Genomic DNA, 23,039 nt, shown 5'->3' with positions numbered 1-23,039 from the left:
GTTGTGAAAGTAAACTTAAATTCGAGGAATCACAGGACTTCTACAATATAATTAAAAAGTTATGGGAAGGCTTTGAGGTTTGACTATGTAATTCTTACGAAGAAGTTTCTGTAATCTATAAAGTTTTTAAACAGACTTTTTAAACTATTCTCTTTTCATTTTTCAGTTTCATCCTAAGCCAATTGTACTTCGAGGCTCGGCATATTGCGGATTGCTTTATTAGCTAATTTCAGCTGCAAGACGCCTTTATACCTGAAATTAAGCGACAAGAGTCGGCACCGTCTATCGCTTTAATTAATCCGAGGCCTGATGTAAGACATTCTCGTACAAACCACTAAATATTCCGATATGAGGTCGTCGAATCTTCACTTACCTGGCACTCAATGACAGGGAAGAGTCAATTATACGCTAGGGCGGCTTACAAGGGCGAGATCAATTCGCTTTATCACAGCTTTGGAGCGTGGTACAAGTGATAAGCGACGAGAGGCTTGGGAATTCTACGGCTGGTAACGTTTTAGTATACGCGGTGACAGGAGTGAGCAATTGTCTGATGACATTCATCTAGTGCACCTTTTACTATGATACATTAAGGTCTCGTTCCTTTGCAAAGGTTGCGATCGGATGGAAAGCGCTTAGTGTAAAAATCTCACTAACCCAATCCAGGATTATGGTCAAATAGTGCATTCCGGGTTTTTCTCCCGAAGATGAAACCGGGACTAATGACAGGAAGAAGGTGATAAGGCTAGTGAGAAGTGACGTGTAAATTGGGTAACGGTTTGGAAAATGTTAATTTGCTTACGATACGCGGTGATAGGTAAATTCAGGAATCATCTGATTGGCAAAATTGATTCATTTGGAAATTGACAGGGACATTCCTGTGTGTAACGTATTAGAATTATAAAATAGTCTGTTAGACGTCCCTTTCAGTTACTTAAGTTTTGAAAGAGAAATTATAAGAAATTTTGTTCACTTATCATCTTGTCAATGTGCCTATAAATTAGACCATCGGGTTAGGCACACGTCGATAGCTAAGAGGAGTAATCGTTTAATTGTATTGCCTCCAGAGATGAGCTTCGTTTGGCTTATACCGATTGTGGAAATATATTTATCTGAAGTACCTGTATTAAGTGCCCTTCCCGTATATTTATTGGTTTGTTCTTTACGATTGGATTCGAAAATAAAATAAAATCGAACCAGTTAATATAAATATAAAAAATTAGAAATGACGGATAAACTTATTTGGTAGTTTAAAGCACGAACACTGAAATTGGCATGGTGTGTATTGTTAAGCGAACTCCAATGTTTATTAAAAACTAAAACGGTTTATGTATATCATTGACTCTATCTACCCCGTAAGGGATAAATACGTAATTACATATATTGTATTAATTTCATAAAATCCCTTAAAGATCCAATAGTCACAAGACTCAAAGGTCCCATTTTACTATTAAAATTCATAACCAGCCAGCTCATAGACTGAAAAAAAACCAAGTACGAGTACCATTTATTTCTGGCACCTAGAAAATATATTTTATACATAAATACATAGTCACGTCTATAGCCCTTGCAGGTGAGACAGACCCTACAGACTGAAAGGCCACGTTCAGCTGTAGCGCTTAATGATGAAATACCCTTTATACATACATATAATCACGTCTATATCCCTAGACAGAACCAACAGTCTTGAAAACACAGGCCACGCTAAGCTATTTGGCTTTAAGATGGAATTGAGATTCAAATAGTGACAGGTTGCTAGCCCATCGCCTAAAAGAAGAATCCCAAGTTTATAAGCCTACCTCTTAGTCGCCTTTTACGACGTCCATGGGAAAGAGATGGAGTGGTCCTATTCTTTTTTCTATTGGTGCCGGGAACCACACGGCGACACTTTATTGAACAATAATTATAACGTATACTATACATAAGCTAGCAAAATGCACAAAAGGCGGCCTTATTAGTATTACTGTTAAAAAATTTAATTCAAGGAAAGATTTAATACTTACAATTGACACTAAGGGTGATTCTCTTACTGACAGTCGGGGGGACGTCATTGGACGCTATACATAGAAACGCGCCCATCTGCCTTCGGTCCACGCGCCACAGAGTAAGCGAACTGCCCACGTAATTGTGCACTACAAGAAGAGAAGTGTCCATATACGTTTCGGAGTAAGATACGGAAATTTTGTATTTTTAATTGGTATATTGAAAATTTATGTTTAATGACTGTTTTGGAATACAGCTGTATTTGCGAGTACTAAAGTACTTACATAGTACGTTATCTCTAAAAACATTTTTCTTATTTCGGTAGCGTTCTAAACCATGGTTTTAATACAGCTGTATTTGCTAAGGTGCATACGTCATCACTAAAAAAAACATTTTTTCTTTGATAGCGTTCAAAACATTGGTTTGAGTTTTCATAGTTAAGAGTAGTGAAAAACGGTCAATAGGTAACTTTCTGCTCCTTCTTCCTTGCAATAATAATAATTATTATTAGTGATTACACTCCTCATCTCTTTGAAGAAGAGTCCTGGATGCTGATTCGAATCAACAAATTTAGAGTTTTCAAGAAACCGCGAGATAAAGCTAGGCAAATCCACAGACCTTTGTAAAAGTCCCTTCCTCCGGCCTTTTTCAGCAACAAAGGTTCATTGTCTTCTCTTCTCCACGTGATCTTCGGCGGGGGGTGTCCACTCGCCTTGCAGACCAGGGTCACGTTGTCCAACTCCTGCGCAGAGACGTCCGCTGATGTGTCGTCATTTATGATGTCTGGTGGCACTGTCAAAATATACTAACTTTAAATAAATTGAATTATTTGCAGGTGAGGGTTATCGTCAAACTATTAGCCATTCTAATTTAGTATTTTCCGGGAAAGTGCCTGGGATAGTGTAATCATGAGGAGTAGATAAAAAATTATTACTATATAATGAGATTTTTTTAAGAAGAATTAATATTTCAAAAGTTGTAAGTATTAGAACATTGTATTTAAAAGATGCAAAAAGAGTCAAATTTTTAATCTACCTGCGAAATTAATACAAGCACATTTTTTTAAGAAAACATGTTTAAAAAATATAAAAGGAAAGCCTTCCTTTTTATCGAACCCTTGCAAAATTCACACTCTCATTACGTTCCTCGTGTAATAAACCATTACATCACCCTTCCCTTAACCGACATTTTGTTCCGAACAGTTTTCTTCCAGGAACAGTTTACGGTGTTCCAAGTGTATCCCCCTGATCGCTCTATTTACATAAACTTAAGTAAAACCATGTTCTTCTTGTGACTTTTTGTAAGGGGTTTAGTATAAACCCTAAATATAAGTACCTACTGTAAATATAATATAGGTACTGTGAAAAAAGGGTGACTTTATTCCATTTAGGTCTTGAAATACTATTCACATGTTTCTTTAAAAAAAACAACTTCTGAGACCTAAAGTATTTTTAAAATGAAGTATGAGTAACAGTTTAACTTTTTCTTTTGTCCATAATTTTATTCAAAAATAGAACTCTATTATCATTGAGGTTCTATGAATAAAATTATCATTCAATATCGCTGTTATCATTCAATATGTTCAAGAGATGTTTCTAAAAAGGAAATAAATGTTTGTGCCAATATTTCTATCAATAAAAATGGTGGGAGCCACCCCTATTTTGAAAGGTTTTTCTAATTTTTCGACACATTTATAAGAAGTAATGAATAATGAATTCTGATGTGTTACCATGTTTATCTTATCTATCAATGAACCTCAGCATTAAGAAATAACATAAATAAGAGGTAAAAATCGAAAGAGCAAAGAAGAATATATTTCTTCTACATCATATACTCGGAAATATGACACAAGTGTTACCATAGTCGCTAACACATTTTATTAGCTTTTAACTTTGTGGCCTTTTTACCACACTCTATCGCATCAACTCGAGTAATATCTCTAAACTTGCGCCAAAGATTCACTTCGTTGCCAAGTTTTACTTCCCTTAAATAAAAATATATATTAAATTCTCAAACTTCTTGCCCGCCGAGACACAGTAGAAATTCAATATTGAAATCCATGCTTCAAAAACTTGAGAGAGAAAAAAAAAGTATAAAGTCCAAACTAATTTGAACAGTTAGCGACAAAAGTTGGCGTCAGTTTCGAGTGCGAGTACCTTCTAAGGTGATTTATTTTCCCGACGAAAAATTTTTCCACGACATTTTCAATCGTTTCATTGATATTGAGTTTTGTTATAAGTTCGACTTAGGTGTTATTGAATAAGTATGTTGCACATTGAAACAGGGGTGGATTGTCAAATATATGCTGCAAGTTATCATTGTAAAATTTATTAGTATAGTTTAAGTAAAAAAAGATGTGCCGTGTAGAACTCAATCTCTTTTCCGAGGATATCGTAAAAGGCGACTAAGGGATATGCTTAAAAACTTGGGATTTTTCTTTTAGACGATGAGATAGCAACCTGTCACTATTTGAATCGCAATTCGATCTTTAAGCCTAACAGCTGAACGTATCAGTCTATCAAGACTGCCGGCACTGTCTACACGGCAAGGGCTATAGACGTGATTATATGAATGAAAGAAGATGCAGGCATCGTAGCAGTATCTAGAAAGTAAAGAGATTATATCTTTCCACTGACTAGAAAAGAGGCTTGATTATAGTATCTACTGTTAATATAATTAACGATTATGACAACATTTAAATATTAATCGTTAATTAATGGCCAGAAACTTTAAAAGTATAAAAATAAAGTTTAAAAACTATAACGCGACTACTAAAACACGCTCTAAAAATTACGGATCAAAAAAGTCTTTTCTAAAATTATTACGAAATAACCATTATAAATTTACCTGAGTGAGTATTAAATAAACAACTTAACTTACACTATTACATTATAACAATTTTTTAATACGTCATATTGATAGAGAAGACTGTCATTTTCACCTTGACCTAACGTGTAATCGAATCTAAAACTTGAACTTGCAGCAAGTTATTTACACTAACAAAATTTTACATACACGTTTAGTCACGTCTATATCCCTTGCGGGGTAGACACAGAGCAGCAGTCTTAAAAAGACTGATAGGCCACGTTCAGCTATTTAATTGTATTTTTCACTAGAGGCCGCCCGGGACTTCGTCCGCATGGAAACCCTATCAATCTCGCGGAAACGCCGAGATAAAAAGTAGCTTATATGTTATTCTGAGTCTTCAGCTACCTACATACCGAATTTCATCATAATCGGTTCAGTAGTTTTAGCCTGAAAGAGTAACAAACTTTCGCATTTATAATATTAGTAGGATACAATACATACATATGGTCACGTCTATAACCCATGCGGGATAGACAGAGCCAACAGTCTTGAAGACTAAATGGCCACGTTGAGCTATTTGGCTTAATGATAGAATTGAGATTCAAATAGCGACAGGTTGCTAGCCCATCGCCTAAAAGAAGAATCCCAAGTTTATAAGCCTATCCCTAAGTCACCTTTTACGACATCCATGGGAAAGAGTTGGAGTGGGCCTATTATTTTTTGTATTAGTGCCGGGAACCACACGGCACTATAACGGCACGGCACATTAGTAGGATATTTCATCAATACGCATCTCCCGATACGCAAACAAGCTTATAAACTTCCTTTTATTTTTAGCGTTTAAAGAAATCGTTTGTTCGAAGTTTTCTTTTGAAAGTTTCACAGTTGGAATCACCTTAACAAAGTTACTAATTCGGCTGGTACTCACTCTCTAATTTACTTAAGTTCTTCGGCGTATCTACAACGTTCTTGACGGCTTTATATTTGTTTACGCGTATCTGCCCTCCAATAAATTTTAAGTAAATTGATATTCAATGAATTGGAAATTTACGAACATTTATACAATACAATTATTAATTATTATATTATATTATACGAGTATATATAATCACGCTTTGTACCTTGCGTGTGCTGTGTAGTTCCCGGCACCAATAGAAAAAAAGAATAGGACCACTCCATCTCTTTCCCATGGATGTCGTAAAAGACGACTAAGGAAAAGGCTTATAAACTTGGAATTCTTCTTTTAGGCGATACATATAAAGGACATATATAAGAGATATGAATCTCAATTATATCAGTAAGCCAAAGCCTGGTGCTTGCAGGAAAGAGATGGAGTGCTCCTATTGTAAACTGCCGAGTACCACATTGTATTTTGTATATTGATATTCAATGAAATGGGAATTTACGAACTGTAAATTATTACAGTTCGTTATAAATATTAATATTGCAAGTATAATCTGAATTATAATTTATTGACACATCGATATTAAAATTAAAATGTTGACTATTTGATCTTCATTGTGCAATAATTGATAAAATAGTCATAATTAATGATTTATTAACTACTGAATTAATAATTAATTATTTTATGTTGCCGCAAATTGTATAATGTTAATAACAGAGCAATATTTTTCTTCTTTCACATCACAACATTCCCTTATCACGCTGTTCCTTATCCGGTCACTCAATTTCACACCCATCATACTCCTTAACGCTCTCATTTCCACTGCATTTATTCTGCTTTCGTGCTTCTTTTGCCATACCCAACTTTCACTCCCATACATTAATGTCGGGACCAACACGTATGCACACCACAACACACCTATGCACAGCCAGTCGAGCCTTTTTGGATAGTTTCTGACTGCTCATGAAGGCATGCAAAGCTCCATTCACCTGATTGATTGATAAAAAAGAGTATTTTTAATTATTCTAATGTAAATATTTAAGCCCTCGCTAGAAACGAGCCCGGGGTCCGCCTGTGAACGCGATCATAAAATGAATACATATCACAAAAGATATAAAAAAAATCATTAATTCATTCATATAATCACGTCCATATCCTTTGCGAGGTAGACAGAGCCAGCGTTCTTGAAAAGACTGAAAGGCCACGTTCAGCTGCACGACCCAATGGGAAACTTCAAATAGCGACAATTTGGTAGCCCATCGCCAACAAAAAGAATCTCAAGTTTGTTTTCCTATACCTTAGTCGCATTTTACGACATTCATGGGAAAGAAGATGATCCTATCCTTAAAAGAGAACCACAAGAAACTTTACAATTGAAATTTAATATATAAACTCACCATAAACATCAATGCAGCCGATCTGCCACTTCATGCTGGGCTGGGTGTTGATCTGACACATGTAGCACCCTCTGTCTTCAGCTCTCAAAGGGCGGATCCTCAACTGCCAGGTGGTAGGGTCATCCCGGTTGACGGAGTATCGGGACCCGAGAATCGAACGGTCTTGCATTGTCAGGATGGTCTGGTCAGCCGCCCTTAACCATCCCACCTGAGGGAATAAGTTTTACATACATACATACATATGATCACGTCTTTATCCCTTACGGGGTAGACAGAGCCAACGGTCTTGAAAAGACTGATAGGCCACGTTCAGCTGTGACTGACTTAATGATAGAATTGAGATTCAAATAGTAACGGGTTGCTAGCCCATCGCCTAAAAGAAGAATCCCAAGTTTATAAGCCTATCCCTTAGTCGCCTTTTTACGATATCCATGGGAACGAGATGGAGTGGTCCTATTCTTTTTTTTATTGGTGCCGGGAACCACACGGCACTGGAATAAGTTTTATTAGCTAGTTTGCTGATAAAATTTTGTCTTAAAAGCTTTGGATTCTTCTGGTATATGATGGTTGTTAAGCAACCTGTCACTATTTTAATCTCAATTTAATTATTAAGCCATACCGCTGACGTAACCTTTAAGTCTTTTCAAGACTTTTGGCTCTGTCAACCCTGCAAGGGTTATAGATGTGATTATATGTATGTATCTACATAAATAATCGATAAAACATGACATAACACATGCATGTGAAAGGTGTGGAATATCAGAGGCAAGGGAGGGGCGCCATAATTGAATCTTGCTCCCTGAAACTTGCCTAGGGCTACCATTGCTACTGGATCAAAATAATAACCTCTATTCCTCCTAATATTATAGAGATAAAATACTCGTACATACGTATTTTGTATTATTGTTTGTTATACTTATACTACCCGTGTGGCTTCCGGTGCCAATAGAAAAAGATTAGGACTACACCATCTCCATCATGGATGTCGTAAAAGGCGACTAAGAGATAGGCTTATAAACATGGGATTTCTTTTTGTTGACGATAGGCTAGCAACTTGTCACTATTTGAATTTCAATTCCATCATGAAGCCATACAGCTGAACGTATCCTTTTAGTCTTTTCGAGGCTGTTGGCTCTGTCTTACTCGCAAGGGATATAGACGTGACTATGTGTGTGTATGTGTATACTCATGCTTCCCATTTTGATCGAATTTGACCCAAACTTGACCTTCGGGAGTTATCATCTTCATGACGGTTATTCCAGTTGCGTTTTTAACTTTAATTCACTTTCGTATCACCCACATTCATAACTCTCTTCATGCAAGCTCGTCAGTCTAGGATACTTATGATTACGTTTAATTCTGTAAATTTCCATGAGAGCAAAACTCCGGGCCATATCTATAATTTAATAACGTGTTGAAGTGTGATGTGATTCTCTTGCAGAAAAACTGTTATCAAGATAACAGGGTGGACAAACTTTCATACTTGTTGCGAAAGTTTTAAAAATAATAGAGTTGTGGAGTTTGAGCGTAACCTAGATTCCGTAAGAGAATTTATATTATTCTAAATATTTTCTTATTTCTGAAGGTTTTTCTTAATATTGTAGTGTGTACCGTGTGGTTCCAGCCACCAAAAATGATAGGACAACTCCACCTCGGTCCCAACTGTATCATAAAAGGTGACTATGGGATAGGATTATAAACTTGAATGTTTCATAGATGCGATGGGCTAGCAACCTTTCACTATTTGAATCTCAATTCTATCATTAAGCCAAACAGTAGAATGGGGCCTATCAATCTTTTCAAGACCTACACGCCAAATTTCAAGTCCATATATAAGCCCAGTAGTTTGGGCTGTGTCGATATGAAACTTATTTACTACCTTCTTTTACATATTTGAATAAGTAAATATAATATAATATCACCTACATATAACAAAATATATACCTACATGAACCCTAAAATAATTAATTTAAATTTATTGCCTAGTGGCGTCATATCTTAAAATGATCACAAAATATAAGAATAGACTCAAGCTACTAAGTCTAAGTTACTAAGCAAAGTAACTTACGAAGATGACAAAATTTTAATAATAACACGAGAGAGGAGTGAGGTAAGCTGTCTTAGCTCGAAGACTAAACATTTTGTGCATATTAAAGTTTCAAGATAGTGGAACCACTTCGAAGTTGTTGAGAAAATCTTAAAGAATAACAAAAGATGCGCTGTGACATTATTTTATGACTCCCGCATAGAAATGTAGGGGATGTTGTTTTATGATTAAAAGATTGAGATTTAAATAAAAAAGTTTAATTTTTTAACACCGTATCATACTCGTACATTGAACGAACACAACAAAACAATGGCGGGCGGAAACGGAACTTAAGTGTTGCTATTATGAAATGTACAACTAGCGCCCTCATTGACAAGCTTTTTATTGCATTGGCTTTTTTAACAGCGGGAAACCTACTTTTTAGAATATGTATGCTTTAGAATTGTTCATTCACTTGTGTCATATGGTTCAGGCAACTTCAGAATAACACAACTCCTTCGTACGGTTGTTGTAAAAGGCTACTCAAGATTTATTATTACTTATTTAAGGCTACTAAATTCATTTATTGATTGATGACCGATCTTTTCTCCAAGAGAAGTGTGGAAGAAGGATGGAATTGTTGATTCAGAAACTAGACTATCATTGATTTACTTTTACAATCAAAAGAAGCACACATTATGTTTTTTGTTCGCTATCAAATAAACATACAAAATTGTCCCAATCTGAACTTCGGTACCTATATTATAAATTCTGAAGTAAGTTTATTTGTTTTTTTTTCATTTTTCGTGATCAACTGATCCAATCATTTTGAAATTTCGCATGGAATAATTAAGAGTGGAGAAGGACATATGGTATTTTTATTCCGGTTGCGAAAAAACTGTATTTTTTGTAGATGGCGCTTAACTCCCTCGGGCGAAGCTGCATATAAAAAGCTAATTAAATTATACATAACAAAAAGGAAAGGCATGATAGAGGATATAATTATTAAAGTAAAAACGTAGCTATGAACGATCGAGACGACCGAAAGCATAAGAGATTTTCGATGACTTATTTCCATTCATTCATTATTAATTTAAATAATAATTAATACGTTGCTAAACCAATTTCAGCCGGTTACTTTGTTTGTGAAAATTAATGGATTCTTGAAATTAATTTTTGTTGAGCGGACCCTTTATCTGTTATAATAAATACCGTTTGAAGTAATAATTAATAATCGCGATTTTGGCCTCATAGGAAATTGTTCTTTGTACTTCAAGTTGTTTCGTAATTTCATCAAGTTTACTAGAAGCTTACGAGAATTTGAAACTGACTTCTAATTAATTATTTACGTATTAATGCTTGGGTAACTTCTATTCATACAAAACTGTCAAAACAACACATTTTACGTCCTTGTGTTAGATTTTCCTATATAAAAATCTGTAGTGCGGTAGTGTAGCGTAAATAAGATTCAAGTATATATTATGTGTATTTAAGAATAAATATAAGAGTCTAACACCAGTCGTCGTTTCATTCGTTTTCATTTTGACCCTGCCAGTTTCCTGCTCAATAAATTAAAGGCTTTTTAATAAAATTAATAGTAAGTAAGTAAATGCTTTATTGTTCACTAAAGGAGTAAATTACAAATATAAAACAGTACAAAGGCCGGCTTATATCTAAGTGGTGTGTATAGTGTAAAAGTTATGAAGAAACTGTGGAGAGAGGCGGTCTAAGAAAAAATAAAACCTGGATAAGATAATAAAGATAGTTAAGAAAACATTTAGTTAAATAATTTTAATTATAGTTAGACATTTTTTAGAAGAAAAATGAAAAAGAAGAAGCACTATACCATGAAGAATCGAGCAAAAAAAAAATAAGACTGAAAATGAAATATATTTTGACCAAATGAATATTGTTAAGAGTTAAAGACGGAAGATGAATGAAGTTAAATGACTTGTGAAGCAATGACGATTTTTTTTAATATAAAAATAGAAAGATACTTTAATATATATACCTAATACTCTACTTGTTGCCATTATCATCACAACATGCATTTTTTGTCATCGCGGCAACAGAAATACGCCATCTGTTTTAATTTCATACATACATACATACGTCTATATCCCTTGCGGGGTAGACAGAGCCAACAGTCTTGAAAAGACTGAATGGCCACGTTCAGCTATTTGGCTTAATGATAGAATTGAGATTCAATCATTAAGCCAAATAGCTGAATAGTGACAGGTTGCTAGCCCATCGCCTAAAAGAAGAATCCCAAGTTTGTAAGCATATCCCTTAGTGGCCTTTTACGACATCCATGGGAGAGATGGAGAGGTCCTATTCTTTTTTGTATTAGTGCCGGGAACCACACGGCACTTATGCCACGGTACGTTATAATTTCAACTGTCTAAATATCACAGTTCATGAGATATAGCCGAGAGACAGACTGACAGACAGTTCCATACTAAATTTCTTCATTTTTTTCAACCTCAAAATCTTAAAAGCGACATTAGACCACGCTACATACCGTCGTATGCTCTAATACATCATTTCGTCTTACATTTTATCATGCCTCGCTTTTCCCTGGTTATGGGCCAAATTAATGGAGTCTGTCAAATGGCTCTTCAAGATATGGGAGAATAAAGGATTCTGAATGTGGAGGGGTGAGCTATGAAGACGTATTTAGGGGGTTGTAAAGCGGACGGTAATGGCAGTAAAATTGTTCTGGATGGGTGACCACGTGTGACGGTTAAAGAGAGAATTAGGGAAGTAATAAAATGTGGTTAGTTTTAAGGTTAAGAAGTATTACTTTTATTCTATATAATCGGCTTATTCAAATATTAAAATAGGTTCAGAGTATGTTGACTATATACATATAAATACAATCCCGCATGTCCTTTCTGGGGTAGACAGAGCCAATGGTCTAGAAAAGGCACATTTACCTGTATGACTTCATGACAGAATTACTACTAATACTTTAAGTTATGTATTTATACTAATATTATAAAACTGAAGAGTTTGTTTGTTTGTTTGTTTGAACGCGCTAATCTCAGGAACTACTGTTTTGAATTAAAAAAATCTTTTTGCGTCGAATAGACCATTTATCGAGGAAGGCTATATAACATCACGCTGCAACTATAAAGAACAAAGAAGTCATGGAAAATGTGAAAAAACGGGGAGAATTATTCATCCTTGAGGGCTTCAATGATGCCCATAATAACTATTATACGCGGACGAAGTCGCCGGCACAACTAGTTAACTAATAATCCTCTTAAGGCTATTGTCTGGATATTTTTCCGAATTGCCATCTCCCTGGAATCTGCTTATGATATATTCCCAGAAGCCTTCGCAAACCACCACCCGCATGGTAATACAGTCATTATTTTATAAAGGTTTAAGTTTATTTTTTAATCAGGATAGTCCAGGCGAAAGATTGAGTCAATAATAGCCTAAACTCATAAGTTTTCACGAAGAGAATTATGGTAATAATCATGACAAGTGGAAAGATTCAGTCACTTCGTATATCATTCTTGAAAGACCTGTTATTTTTTTGTATGTATGTAATAGGTATACTTTTACCAGATGTAACTAGATAGGTATACTTAAAATGTCTCCTATTATGTATGGGTACGTACGTGTTATAACTATTGTTTGTTACCCAAATAAATATATAAACACCCGCAAAAAGTAAAAAGGGCAATGGCGAATTTGAATCACGCCCGGCCCAAATTGATTTGGTGCCAAACAGTTGCGTTTAAATTCGCAGTCACGCGCCTTTTATTGTAAGGCAAAAGTTACAATAGCCCGGCGCGAATAGTAATCGCTTCCCGGCCCTAATGTTATGTAATACTCGAAAATTGCCAGAGCCCTTTGGGCGAATCTACAAATATGTTTGAATTTCGAATCTTTCCGGTTACGTGTCTCAATTTGAATGATGAGTGAAGAAAGATTGATAGGCGTATATTTCTTTTTTGTTTTGCTTTTGAAATGTACGTTTTTTTTACGCAGTTATGCCATGTCTATTTTTCTTATAGTCTAGGTTTAAGAGACTCCGCTTTAGAAGTTGTCGTTCAAAAAGTTCGTAATAAATACGTTTGTAGAGCTGTAAGAAATAAACAAAAATAATATACAACAGAAGCACTAAATTATCTCTAAATATTCAGTAAGCATAAAATAAATACTTATCGCCTTATACCTTATATTTTTTAAATATTTCCCGGCAATCTTGAGCGAACGAAACACCGAAGATAACGACCAACAATTAGATGTTTTATGACAAACAAAAAAAAAAATCAAGTAGGGTGAAATATTCCTAGATTGCAAATAACAACAGTACAGAAGTGACATCTTCATATCATTGAATGATTCAATCAGAGAGAACAAAAGAAAAAAAACATGCATTTACATACTATTTATTTATTTATTTAAAACATTATTGAGCTTCAAAAGTATAATAGGTAGGACTTAATGCTAATAGCATTCTCTACCAGTCAACTTTTGGAAAAAAGCAAACAGATAAATAATCCGGTGTCAATAAAAAATACAAATGTTTATTCATAGACATACATAAATAAGAACAGAATCCTTATCATTATTCTTAATCAGTGCTGGTAAGTCTTTACAAGAATGTTGGCTCGTTCACCCCGCGAGGTATATATATACACGCGACTATATGTATGTATGTACTGTCGGTAAATGGCTTTAACACAATGTACTTGAATTACTTACAATTTATAAATTTTACAAAACCAAAATAAATAAACAAACGCTAGATGGTGGCAGTTAAAAAGACAAAAACATATTAAATACATAACTTGCTTCTGTATTATAAATATTTTGTATTTGAGATCGGAAGACAAATTTATTAATCGTGGATAATCCGATGCTCGAAGCTTTCTTCAAACAAACGCTTGTCGGCCAAAGCGGGATTGGTCTAATATTTTTCAGATATTCCAATAACTTTAAATTATGTTGCCACTTCGGAAAAAATCTAGATATTTTTAAAGAATCCACATTCTCATTGGATATTTTTGTAAGCGCGAATTATGATAAAAGTGATTATATCTGATTTTAAACTTTCGCGTCGGTTAATACTATTTATAAATAATAAAGGTATGTTCCGTGACCACAGATCATTGTATCATGATTCGAAACGTCCGAGATAAAATAAAGGTACGTTACGTGCGCATTATTTATACATAGTGATCATATCTCTCTTTACATTGGTACCATTATATTTGTTTCCAATTCGATATGGAAAAGAATATATTCAAGTTAGCTTGACTATTGAGCTTTTCTTATTTATTATACATATCTTTATTATGCTTTAATTATAACAAAAAAAAAACTGTGAATAATCCTTATCATCAGGATCTTTGCAGATAAGTAAACTTATGTGGCAACACAGTTTTGTTCATTTTGGAACCTAAATCATACTAAATATGATGAATATGAATGAAGTAAAATATAAAGAGATCGCGCCAAGTAGAAATATATAAATTTCTGCCTACTCCTCCGGGTGAGAGGAGTGATATAGTAACTTATGTAAAAAGCAACCTCAACGTCACGTGGCCTCTTTCCGAAATTCTGCCGACCCCGTAAGTGATATATAGTCGTGATAGAAATCTAGTCTACCTGGATAAAATGTTTTGTTTCTGTGCCTTTTGTTTGCCTCATATATAAAATGTTATAACGGTGACTGCATCTTAGTTTAAGCATATTTGTGAATTATTTTCTCATGTAAGTGGATTTATTGTAATCTTTTTATGAGAATAAACTCTTTAAACCTATATATTGTATCAAATAAACATGAGAAGCACCATTATTATAGCTAATTTAACCCCCCAAAACCTACTCGAAATCAGCACTTGTACCAAGCGGCATGTAATATTAATGATTCCTGTCAGATTCCTCGCAGCGTTTCTGAGACGTGAAGGTTTATACAAAGCAACCATCACTCACTTTCCCAACAATGCGGCAATAAAATGTACAGAAATAAATTGAGATAACAGATATATTTGTCATTTGCTGATGGTGTTTACAAGCCTTATTATGGGGAGAGTTATCGCGCTCTATTGTGTGATTCCTTTTCGCTTATGACGTCATATTTTACGGTCAAACGGATAAGATTTTGTGTTGGCACGAAAGATGGGGTGAACATTTTTTTTGTAGAGTAAATAAAGTGTGAAGGTTTCTGTCTGTTTGTATCGCTTTCACTACTAAATCACTAAATTCTTTATCACCAATTTTGCAATGAAAACTTTATTAAAGATTTACTTAAGTATCGAGGTCAGACATGAGTTGGTAGGTAATATGATAAATATAGGATATATTTAAAAAGCTATAATGGAATAATACTACATATTAAGTTCACGGCCAGGGTTTTATTCTGAGGAAAAATATACTGAACATTCCTAATACATTGTTGTTATGTTATTGTCGTATTTAATTGGCACTGGGATATTTTCAGACAGACGATTTATATTCATGAATACAAGGAAGTGATGTGAGGGTGCTGCTGCTGAGCCGTTTTTTTTTCTTAATTGGCGGGGTCTATTCACACGATTTGTCTATTAACGAAATTCAGATTCAATACTACACGCCAACGTCTTAGTTTACAAAGCATTCGATTTATTTTACAACTAGCTGACCAGGCAGACGCTGTTTTGCCAATTATTTTTATATATTATTACGGAACCCTATTTTTTTCCAAAATAAAATATAGTCTATGTTACTCGTGGATAATGTAGCTTTCGAATGGTGAAAGAATTTTTAAAATCGGTCCAGTAGTTTTTGAGCCTATTCATTACAACCAAACAAACAAAGTTTTCCTCTTTATAATATTAGTGTAGATAAGCAAGTGAAAAGAAAAAGCTGTCAAACAGCACGTTTTCTGTGTATGTATTGAACATTACATTATTTTGTGAGAAATGGAGCAGATAAAAACAATTAAAGTGAACCCTGAAAGTTGGACGTCGCGGCGATGTCCCCAGATGCCTGTAACCTGCACAATGTCTATGTAAATGAGCAAGAAACTTTCATGATTTACAAGCTGAGGAACCAGTTTTTAGGGTTCCGCGACCGAGAATGTTTCCTTCCACTTGTCTGGCGTGAATTAAAAAGTTACGGGTAATCTTTGTCTTGTCAGCTGCATTTGAAGTGTTAACACTGCGATGAAATGGATATTTTTTAAGTATTACATTTATCACACCAGTGTACATTACTGAAAAAGTTATTGCTCATTACTGATTGACGGATTTGAACTGGAGGAATCACGTTACTTTTACCTATACCTCCTATTCAGTTCTAATTTAGGTCAACCCTATTTTTTATAATTAATTTCCTTAACCACGTCATAACTTTAATGAATCGTAAATATTATCTAATAAAGTATATTTTCGCGCGCTTAATATGTCTTTATGACATCATATAACCCCTAATATCCTGCAGAAATATGATTATCTCATACAAACGTGCCACGGGCACCGAATATAGGACTATTTTATATGTTTGCTTAGGATTCCTATTACGGACCTCTAAAATTAGAACCATTTATTAGAACTATGTTTGTTATGAAAACAATAAGTTTTGTTTACCAAACAAATTAATAAGGATCCCCAAAAGATAGTTCATTAATGGGGAATGTAACAAAAAGTATTTCACTTATCATAGTGTTTGCAATTACGAAAACTATACTAATTATAACTTAATTAATGCTCATAACTTTACTTCAAGAAGTTAATATAATAAACATAAAAACTTAAGATCCATTTAATTGATGTTAAAAATTGCAAGAGTATTCTTATGAAATCAAAACAATTTTGAGGCCAAAGCTGTCTACAAGTAACTATACCTTAGTCCAAATATATTTTTTATGACAATGATCTTTATCATCGCGCATTACATAACGCTATTACGGGAGCGAAGTCACATGAAAAAGAGGAAAGTAATAAAAAGATGGAAACAATTTTTGCATTCACAGCAATCATTCGATGCCATCCATTCGAATATTTTAAACCGATTAATGGAGTTAAAACAGTCACCTACGAAATCGTGAATTTGTACGCAATAAAAAAAGATACTAATTAATTTAATTGTGCAATCATCTGGCTTTATGCAATTATGCATGCAAATAATTTCCACGGGAGAGAAAACCCACGTAACATCTTGTTTTTTTTATATATATGTATTTCCTCCTGGTATTTGTCAAAATTACATACTCACCTCTCTGGCCTGTGGCCATTGACCTTTTGGAACTTTGGTTCCAAAAGGAAGTTCCCTGGATTGGGTAAGTCACATTTCTACTCTAAGGGACCTCCATCGCACCCACCTACGCAAACTTTACAGTGGAACCTAATCCAAATTGCATTAAAATAAAACCAGCAAAAGAACAACGTGTCTATTTCCTTTGTCGCCTACAACGACTTCTTTAAGAAAGCGATGGAGTAATCCTATTCTGGAATCTTGAGAACCACACAGCACTAATACCAAACCTAAGTAAATAAAGTCCTCTCAGTCTAAATAGGAAAATATATCACAACTACACGCGTTCCCCTTAATGGTATACATTATTAAACCAGCGTACCGCAATTGAGATTAACGCCTGCCCCTTAATTAGAATAGTCTCTAAATAAATACAGGCCGCCATGTTTTTTCTGATTACCCAAGATTTCCCTGAAAATACATCAGGGAACTCTGTGTTTGGCATAGTGATGAAGCTGTAGATTAATTAGTTTATTTGAAAAAAATAAACAATAATAATAAATATATACGGTACACAATACACAGATTGAGTTTGCCTCGAAGTAAGTGCGAAACTTGTTTTACGAGATACAAACTCAATAAATACTTATATTTATGAACATCCAAGACCTAGACCAATTAGATAAAGTTCGTTTCTCATCATGGCCTGGCGAAGGGCTGGAAAAGTCCGTAAAGAACGAATGACAAGACTTTTTAATGTAAATCAACGTTTAATTCTGTAGCAACCGAGAATTAGTTTACTAGTTGCTTTCACATTTTCAATACCAAACATAATGTCAGATTTGTAGTGAATATTTGTTATGTTCTGTTACAGTCTTCATAATTTATTCCAATCATATCACTTTATACTTTTTTACGGCAACTGAACACAAACATATCGATATGAGTTGAATTTCTTCGAAAATAATGACATTTATTTATTTCCAGTTGACAAAAATAGAGCAAAGTCCATAAACATCGTAATTTCAAACCTTATTATATATAATAACTGACTTTGATACAAAAATAAATGATATTCCAATTACAATAAACCAAAGTGTCTTTAAATTTTTGAATAAAATATAACCCTGTAAATACCATCTTCAGTTAAATAGATACAAGTTATTTTATTATTCATAAAACGATGTAAGTTTTATTTATAAACTGTCTTACGTTTTATACCCTTGGGCCGAGTAAAACAGTATATACGACGTTAAACTATAAAATGCTCGTAATGTCATAAAACTAGTTAAAACGAGATGTTTTATAGTATCTTCTCTCTCTCTCTCTCTCTCATCTTAGTTTATACATACATACATACATATAATCACGTCTATATCCCTTGCGGGGTAAACAGAGCCTACAGTCTTATAAAGACAAAGAGGCCACGTTCAGTTGTTTGGCTTAGTGATAGAATTGAGATTCAAATGGGTTGCTAGCTAGTCGCCTAAAAGAAGAATCCCAAGTTTATAAGCATATCACTTAGTCGCCTTTTACGACATCCATGGGAAAGAGATGGAGTGGTCCTATTCTTTTTCCTATTAGTGCGGGAACTACACGGCACTCATCTTAGTTTATTCAGTTAAATTTATCGCCATGTTGGTTTCAATAATCTTTCTTCGCGTTCAGGAAGAAATAGTCCGCTTTTAATGACGATTTAAGACTGAGTTAGTCAAATAATAACACGAGTATACTCCTGTCAATGTTAATTTGATCTGAACATCATTTTTATGGCATAATTTGAAAATTTCAAAACTCATGCGGTCTTATGAGTTTTGACATTATCACCGCTACATTTAACTTTTATGACTTTATGCGATGCGATGATTTTGTTACAAGGCATGCCATTAAAAATTTGTATTGTTGATACCTTCCGTCTGATCTCTGAAACTCTGATGACAGTTATGGAGAATTAAAGTGTAGAATTTGTAGATTACTTTTAATTACGTCGATACTCTAAGACATGAAAGCACGTTGACTAAGCAAATATACAAAAGAAGTGTGAATGGGACTGTTGGAGTGGTAAGGCCTAAACGAACGTACCTTGTCAGAGACGTTCTAGCAAAAGGTCAGGTCAAGAGTACCCGAAACCGATGAGCTCGCATGAAGAGAGTTATGAATGTAGATGAAGCGAAAGAAGTGTGCAGGGATCGTGGTAAGTCGAAAGTATGGTCTCTGCCTACCCCTCCGGGAAAGAGGTGTGATTTATGTATGTCGATATGTACTCTAATATTTGTAGGGCTAATATAGAACGGCTTGTTGTCCAGGGTAAAGTGGAAGGCTCTCGACCGCGCGGGAGGTCACCCATGCGATGGACCGACCAAATAAAGTCTGTGATTGGCGGTTCACTTAACGAGTGCAGCAGGATGACTTCCAGCAGGGAGAAATGGCGGGACATCGTAAGGCGCACATTGGCGCCGCCTCCAACACTACATGATGACCACGACCACTCTGTCAAGAGTGACACGACTAAGAAGAAGAATTTGTAGGGAGACAAGAATGTGTCTGACTAGTTGAGAGCAGCGCATTACTTGATTTCTCTTCTATGTAGGTACAATTATTCAGTAGAACTATTCAGTTATACAAGACAAATTAAGTTAGTTGATGGTTATGTTACAAATTCGTACACCACAATTTCAGTACCATCGCATTTTCCAAATTACAATATCTATTTACCAAAAACCTGTAACATTTGTTCGACTATACATTGTCGGGAAACTTTTACCGCAATGACGTCAACATTCAAATACAATTATTAATTTAACTCTGAGTGGTTCGAACTTAAATATTAACACGAAATTTGAATGAGAAAACTCGTGATGGTGTAAACAACAATGCATTTACATAAACCTCGAAAGTTGTGCTGTGAAATGCTCTTTTTTACCCGCTTGTGGTATTTGAGGGGTGTTATTTAAAGGCCTCTGTGGCACAGCGGTAGTGCTCTTGCCTGTGACATAGTATCGCCCGGGTTCGAATCCCGGCCAGGGCACGGTGAGAATCGAGCTTTTTTTGATTGGCCCAGGTCTTGGACATATGTTTTATAATATTTTATATAAAATATAGTGTCGTTGTGTTAGTTCCTCTTAACAAACTCAATTTGTGTTATTTTTTTCCGTATATAAGTAGGCAAAATTTGAATTCTCGGTTTAAATAAATATAAACGCGACAAATTATACAGATTGAGTTAGCCTTGAAGTAAGTTCGAGACTTGTGTTACGTGATACTAACTCAACGGTACTATATTTTATAATAAATACGTATATAGATAAACATACAAGACCCAGGCCAATCAGAAAGAGTTCTTTAGTTTGATGGCTAAAAGATCAAAGATTCTATTTGTTGCTTTCATTGTATTCTTTAAAAGAAAATACATAGTGTGTGCGTGTGATGCTTCTCTTGCAATATATATGGAGAAAGGCTTATGAACTTCGGAGTCTTCTCTTGGGCTATAGGCTAGCAATCTAATTCACTACCCTGGAATTCTATCATTAAAGCTATCCAGTAAAATATGGCCCTCGTGATATTTAACCAGCTCTAGCTACTAGATTAGAGATAAGAACGCGATTGTGGCTTGGCTAGTCTACGAAATCGGATACATCGTAGCGTTGCTACGCCGCGTCGTAGCCATAGTTCTACGCCGTAGACTCCACGTGAAAATATTAAACAGACGCGACTTATTTATAAACAACTTTCTTAAGTATTTTGTACTAAACTTAAAAGAAAATGATACTACGAGTATTTATAATATAACGAAAAGTGCTTAAAGTCGAATCGATTTAATTAAATACATATTGACTGTTTTATAATTTGTAATATTACTTATCTTATTTTTATGTGGAATAAAGAGTTCACAAACAAATTATCAAGCCTATGCTATTGAATTAGTCTTTAAACAATTCGATTGAATGATTAATTTGACTATACGTACTATATCGCCGACACGAGGGCCTTTAGTCTTTTTGAGACATTTAGTTTTGTCTACCCTTAAGGGATAAAGACGTGATTATATAGGTACTTAAGATCAAACAACCTGAGTGAGGTGACCACACTTCTCGTACTCCCAACAAATAACAAGGAGCGTTAAAACTTTAATTGGTACGGACGCGGCATTAATTCGGACCTTAATTACCCTTGTTTATGGTCTAGTTTCGAAATTACGGTGCCTTTAGCTTTGACATTATGTTTAGATACTGCAGGTAGAAGAACAAAGGAAAATATTTGTACGTTTAAAACTGTTGATTGGAAGGAGTAAATGCGCCATAGTAATAAATGCAGTAGGTTAAGTTTTAGGTTTAGAAGCGGTGGTCGAACACTAATATTGGAATTATTGATAATAATTTTTATCACTAGTTTCATTTACAATGGATGTAATGTACTTCTTTATTTTAAGCTTCAAAAGATGGTTCAAATTCTTACACGCCCACTAGACTTTTGTGATACGAGTATAAATTACTTAATTTTATTGATAGATTGTCTATTGCTGAGAAGAAACATCGTGAGAATAACTGCTCATTTAGGGCGTATTATATAGGTAATTTTCCTTTGTAGAGGCTGTTGAGGTCAGACAGGAGTCGCTCTGTGGAAAACCCTAAGTTATTCAGTCCAGAATCCTACTCATAATCATACATTGGGTCAGAGTTACGTGTGAATGCAACTAAAATTAAAACTAAGACGAATAAGGTCTTTTGAAGATAGATATATTAACTGGCCTGTGACCAGTTGGCTAAGATACTAAACCTTGTGTTTTCCCAATGAACTTAGAGATATTTGAAAGCCTGTCACCAGGGATATTAGTACGGGTTTTAGTCGAGCAAGTATTTAATCAACGCCATCTAGTGGTTACGCGATGGCACTAATACATACAAATGACGTTTATACGCCCATTTTGATCGAGTAAAACTCGATGTAACCCATCATTGGCTACATACTTACCTTGTGTTTCCCCAAGTTTATGACTGAACAGTCGAGGACTGCTTCTCTGCCGATGTAGAATGTGTGGTTTCCTATAGGCCGTTCAAATTGTGGGACGTCTATATTCTTGTTTATCACGTACGAGTCTGAAAAGAATGAAGATAGTTTCTAATTATTATTTAAAGAGATAAGGCCGTTTAACATTACAGAAATTTGAAAGACATATTTACTAATTATTTTCATGTTTTTTGAGATATACTTCCTTTATCCTTTGCGGGGTAGACAAACGATGTCGAAACCAACGATGGAATTAATAAAAGCGTTTACAAAACACCAGCCCATCGCCTAAATGAAACATTCCAAGTTTCTTAGCCGTCCATGGGAAAGAGAGGGAGTGATCCTCCTCTAAAGCCCGTGTGGTTCCCGGCACTTTCTTGAGACTTCAGTAGGAAATTCCATGTTAATCTCTTTTAACTTTTAAAGACAATACCGAGACACATATTTGGAAGCCCCTCAGTCCGTTTATAGAATATCAAATATTGAATGTTCACAATACACCTGGTGAGTGATGTAAATAATTTATGAACGATGAATGCAGCCGCTTTACTCGCTATTTACGGATATTGATCGACGTACGATGAGGTCAAGATACTGTAATGCCTTTGTTATACTCAAATTAGGTAAAATGTGTAACAATTTTTTTTGTTTGATTGAAAAAACTTAATAAATTTTGCTGTTGAGGGTTAATAGATGAAACAAGCTCAGGTTTCGGTATAAC

General features: G+C 34.8%; 1 protein-coding gene across 1 annotated transcript in view; it reads right to left on the bottom strand.

Moving 5' to 3' along the window:
• The window catches only part of LOC106129765 (lachesin), a 105,513-nt gene that overhangs the window by 5,632 nt on the left and 76,842 nt on the right, over nucleotides 1–23,039 (bottom strand). Inside the window, exons 3-6 of the mRNA XM_013328431.2 lie at nucleotides 22,283–22,407; nucleotides 7,090–7,297; nucleotides 2,599–2,772; nucleotides 2,001–2,129 (exon numbers count right to left, since the gene is read on the bottom strand). Of these exons, the coding sequence (XP_013183885.2) occupies nucleotides 2,001–2,129; nucleotides 2,599–2,772; nucleotides 7,090–7,297; nucleotides 22,283–22,407 (636 nt within the window). The remainder of the gene's footprint in view (nucleotides 1–2,000; nucleotides 2,130–2,598; nucleotides 2,773–7,089; nucleotides 7,298–22,282; nucleotides 22,408–23,039) is intronic.

This window comes from Amyelois transitella, chromosome 16, assembly GCF_032362555.1.
Source record: "Amyelois transitella isolate CPQ chromosome 16, ilAmyTran1.1, whole genome shotgun sequence".
Lineage (NCBI taxonomy): Eukaryota > Metazoa > Arthropoda > Insecta > Lepidoptera > Pyralidae > Amyelois > Amyelois transitella.
The sequence above is the reverse complement of the archived record's forward strand: the minus strand, read 5'-3'. Positions and strand labels throughout refer to the sequence as shown.